General features: G+C 46.0%; 1 protein-coding gene across 1 annotated transcript in view; it reads right to left on the bottom strand.

The window, feature by feature from the left end:
• kcnq5a (potassium voltage-gated channel, KQT-like subfamily, member 5a) overlaps positions 1-5,000 on the bottom strand; it is a gene marked incomplete at both ends in the record, with an annotated part of 62,881 nt that overhangs the window by 12,995 nt on the left and 44,886 nt on the right. The window contains 5 exons of the mRNA XM_084458878.1: positions 1,669-1,763; positions 3,479-3,574; positions 3,696-3,806; positions 4,417-4,542; positions 4,787-4,962. Coding sequence (XP_084315004.1) covers positions 1,669-1,763; positions 3,479-3,574; positions 3,696-3,806; positions 4,417-4,542; positions 4,787-4,962 — 604 coding nt within the window. The remainder of the gene's footprint in view (positions 1-1,668; positions 1,764-3,478; positions 3,575-3,695; positions 3,807-4,416; positions 4,543-4,786; positions 4,963-5,000) is intronic.

Genomic DNA, 5,000 nt, shown 5'->3' with positions numbered 1-5,000 from the left:
TGCACGCCACAGTGAGTTCTGAGATCTTTCAGGTCCTTTGACCAAGGTCCCAATTCAGGTGACCAAGCTTTCGCAGTTGTAGCCCCCACTCACGGGAACTGCCTTCCCTTAGATCTAAAAAAAAAAACAGTTGGTGGATAGTTTTAAGAAGCTAAAATGACTGTACTGTACTTACATTCTACCTGCAGTCTGCAGCCAAAACTTTGGGGCACATACAGGTGTACTCGCTTCAACAGTGCGAAAATGGGTACTTCAGTCGAGATCACTTTAGTCAAAATGGACCCATTTATTACCATGCAACAATATATACAGCATATGAATTTTTACGCATATGAATTTTGGCGGTGTGATCTGTTCCTTGCATCATTTGTAGACTTAGGCAACACTAGCTTGCAATGTAGGGTCAAGTGTCGCAATGTTTGTTATTGAAAAATCGTTCTCTGAAACAGAATTAATGTAGACTATGCACACTTTATTCATTAATTGACATTAGTAGGTCAATTAAGTGATAGATTAGTAAGGCGGCAGTTACAATATAGCTTGCAAGTTGAATCATTTTGAGAAAAACTAGTGCATTGCCGATTACAGGCCGATGATGTACTACTGTACAACAACCACCAAACATGTACAATCTTGACAGCAGAGGTCCCCCTGTTGCATGCATGGAGCTAACTAGGTAATATGTAGCTGCTGTAGTTAGCTAGCAAGGTACAGTATGTTATGCCCCAATCGCTAGACCCTCTGTCTGCACTTGCCCGTGCTGTTCTGAAGTGATTAATTACAGCATTAAACAGCTGATCCAAACAACTTCACAGTCGACACTTCCATGGATCGTAGAGATGGGAGAAAAAATTGATTCTGTTACAAATCGCAATTTTTTTGTTATAAAAAACAACAAAAAACAACTTCCTGCTAGGTTGCTAGGTTACGATTATTATTCAGTCAGAAGTAGTGTTGCACGTATACAGATACTAGAAAGGTACCGCGATACCCTGCCGTCAGAAACGGTACAATACCCCATTTTATTAGTACTGGTAGGCCTACTTGAATGAGCCGTATTTCTGAGTTGGGATCGGAAAAATAAATAAATAAATAATAAATCGTCATATCGAATCGCAATATTACAGAATCGTAATTGCCACAAAAATCGCAATATAAATCGAATCGCACCTAAGTATCGGGATAAAATCGAATCGGGAGGTCCCTGCCAATTCCCGTCCCTAGGGTCCAGTGCAATACACTTGCAGAATGTTCACTTCATACAGTGCCTGGCTCTCGGGATAATTGTAATACAGACAGAGATTCCTGCCTTTGTACTGTAGTTAGATTAGATAGATGGGTGCAACGTTTGCATTGGCGCAAAGTCTCAGAAGCTCTGATCCATTGTGTGTCCGAGCCTGGAAATATTGAATTATTTGATGACTGGGAGCTTTTTCATCAACAAAAAGATGTCTACATAAAAAGCCCCACGATTCCCAAATCACAAAGAGAGGAAAAATGTATTGACTCGCAACTCAAGATAGCTACTGTACTGAGGACATAGCCTACCAACCACTAAAGTAGCATAGAAGATGGAAATGGTCAAACTAGGAGCAGCAGCAGAGCCACCAATGAGGGAAAGAGGAAAGCAGGGCACAGCAGCGGCCACAACTGTAGTCTGTTACCTACTTTGCAGGACTGCAGGTATGCAACGCCTTCAAATGAGGCTTCCAGGTAGCTATGGAAACCGAGTTCTCATCAGCAGCATAACTACGCCAGACACACTACGTGCAGAGTCGACAGAATGGAAAAAAAAACAACAAAGAACGGGAAAAATGGGGGAAGAGAAACAAACAAAAATATAGAAGACAAGGCCAGACCAGGAATGGATTGGGGTAGAGTAGGAAGGAGGAGGGGTAAGAAACAGAATAAAGGAATAGAAAACAAAAGAAAAAAAAGGCTGATTAGTATAACTTGTAGTATCGAGACGTCGTGGGGGGAGGGGGGGGGGATACATGCCTGAGGGGGGAGAGGGCACTTTGGTAGTGGCGCCAGGTGGCACTGAGGTAGGGATGGGCACCATCAGTGGTGTAGAGACGCCAAGCAGCCTGGGGTGGGAGGGCAGAGACCACACACACACACACACACACACACACACACACACACACACACACACACATGTGCGCACATACACACACAGACGAGCGATGGCACAGACATGGTGAGGAGGTGGAAAGGAAAGTGTGTACATGTACAGTCATACGTGTCATACACAGCGTAGAGTCATACGTGTCATACACAGTGTACAGTCATACTGTACGTGCACAAACACACGCACACAGACTGCACACGCACCATACAAAACACAAATCACAGCTGGCTCCAGATGTGGGCTCTTCTGCAAAGAGAAATGCTTTGTTAATACTATGAGAGAAATTAATGGTTAGTCTGGGACATTCAATGATACATTTTCTACTCACAAATCACCATTATTATATCATCTAGAAGTCAAAACCTAAAAACCTTTCATTTTTTGATGAGATGAGAGCCACCATTAGAATTTGAAGACTGTCAGGTTAGTGAGACAGTGGATGCTACCCAGATATTATTCCAATTCCTCTATTTCTGTATGTAAATATCAAATAGAATCATTATTTTTGTGCAAATACAGCGTGGAAACTAGGAGGCATTTAGCAGACAGCACACGTTGCCCTAAATCTACGAAGCTGCCTACTGATCCAGAAAAACATAATGAATCGACAGAACAAATCAGGCAAGAGATCATACAATCTCTACAAAAAGACCGTAAACGCTACGATAACTGCACAGTGCGCACACACATGCACGCACGCCAGCACGCACGCCTCTTGTTTGTGCAGGTTTTATTAGAAAGTAATATTCCTGGTGCTGTCTATTAGGATGAGCTATTGCATAGCGGTAAATCCCCGGTGGGAATACCTTGCATGGAAACAGCTCATAAATATCAATGCTGTGTGTTTCCTTTGGACCTAGGAGAGGAAAAAGAGTCTCAGCCATGGTTAGGTATCACACACACACACGCGCGCACACACACACACACGCCACACACTCAGAAAATACTACCTGTGACGAAAAAATGCATGCACTCACAAACAGGGAAGAACAACTAATACTGTCACACTGTGGTAGAGAGAGGTGATGACAAGACGCCACAGTCTCATCTTCCTGGGAGGGAAAGAGAATCTGCAGGTGACAATAAGAGGAAACAATGTGTGTGTGTGTGTGTGTGTGTGTGTGTGTGTGTGTGTGTGTGTGTGTGTGTGTATGCGTGTGTGTGTGTGTGCGTTTGTGTGTATGCGTGTGTGTGCGTGTATGCGTGTGTGTGTGTATGCGTGTGTGTGTGTATGTGTGCGTGTGTGTGTGTGTGTGTATGCGTGTGTGTGTTTGCGTGTGTGTGTGTGTGTGTGTGTGTGTGTCTGTGTGTGTGTGTGTGTGTGTGTGTGTGTGTGTATGCTTCTACCTGGATGAGGCTAGCAGCAGGGTTTCTCCTCTTCTCAAAGTGTTTTTGTCTGTGCTGCTCCTGCACCTTCAGAGCGAAGCCGGAGCCTAGGATACCCTAAAGAGACCCGGCACAAGTCAATGACCCGTTTCTGTCTGTGTGTGTGTGTGTGTGTGTGTGTGTGTGTGTGTGTGTGTGTGTGTGTGTGTGTGTGTGTGTGTGTGTGTGTGAGACTCACTGCAGGCAGGGCGAAGAAGGATATCCCCAGCAGAGCGAAGCCTGCCGACAGCAGGCGGCCTGTCCACGTCTGAGGAGTCTTGTCCCCGTATCCGATGGTTGTCAGGGTAATCTGGGGTCGCGGGGCACACACACGGAGGTGAAAGGTCACGTTTATACTGGCACACGCTAAAAGAATTATGAAATCCGACAGCGGATGACTGAAGGTGGATGGTAGTGGAGAGGAGAGCACTTGTGTGTGTGGGTGCGTGTATGTGTGTGTTTGTGTGTGTGTGTGTGTGTGTGTGAGGTACAGTACATGCCAGTGTGAGCCCCTTTCTGTCCCTGTCCCCTTTCTGTCCCTGTCCCCGTCTCACTCACACGTGTAATAGCCTCGTCTCACCTGACAGCCGGTGGAAATTACATCCATCAATGTATCCGTTTCTCTTCGCTAAGCCTACAGGGCTGTATCGGTCTGGGGAATGTTTGACACTCAGCCAAGTATGACCTCACAGCTTTGTCATGTCCTACAGTAGTGTCATTACGACATCATTAGCATGTCAGCAAGGTCATATAAAAGGTTATGGACCGGGGGGGCGGGATTATTACAAAGCTGTTCTTCCTGTCAAATGGGTTATATTGAGTATGACCTGACTTGTCCTCTGGCAACACGCAATATGTACATTGGAGAGTCTACAAAATTTTGTGTGTGTGGGTGTGTGTGTGTGTGTGTGTCTACTCACTGTGCCCCACCACAGGGCATCTGCATACGTGGCAAACTCTTTGTTGAACTCCTTCTCCACGAGGTAGACCAGGAATGAGGAGAAGATGAGCACCAGGAACCCTATGTACCAGGCTGTCACCAACTCCTACAGAACGTACACAAACACACACATTAATCCAGTATGACGTGCATGCGTGCACACACACACACACACACACACACACACACACACACACACACACAGACACACACACACACACACACACACACAGACACACACACACACACACACACACACACAGACACACACACACACACTCACAAACACTGCACAACGGGAGAGCAACCACCTCAAGCTGAACGGTTGTCCTCATACACACAGGTCCTACCTTACTATGTGCATAAACTACAGATCCCAGCAGCTTCCAAGTGCCTCCTCTCCTGTCCATGCGCACCATGCGCAGGATCTGCAGGAAGCGCAGGCTACGCAGGGCGGAGGTGGCAAAGATGTTGCCCTGGCTACCAGCCGATACTACGGCGATGGACGCAATGAGGACAATGATGTCTGGGAAGAGAGAGAAGAAGTGAGGGGATGGGAAAAGG

Source organism: Borostomias antarcticus (genome assembly GCF_949987555.1).
Source record: "Borostomias antarcticus genome assembly, chromosome: 25".
NCBI classification, from domain to species: Eukaryota; Metazoa; Chordata; class Actinopteri; order Stomiiformes; family Stomiidae; genus Borostomias; species Borostomias antarcticus.
The sequence above is the reverse complement of the archived record's forward strand: the minus strand, read 5'-3'. Positions and strand labels throughout refer to the sequence as shown.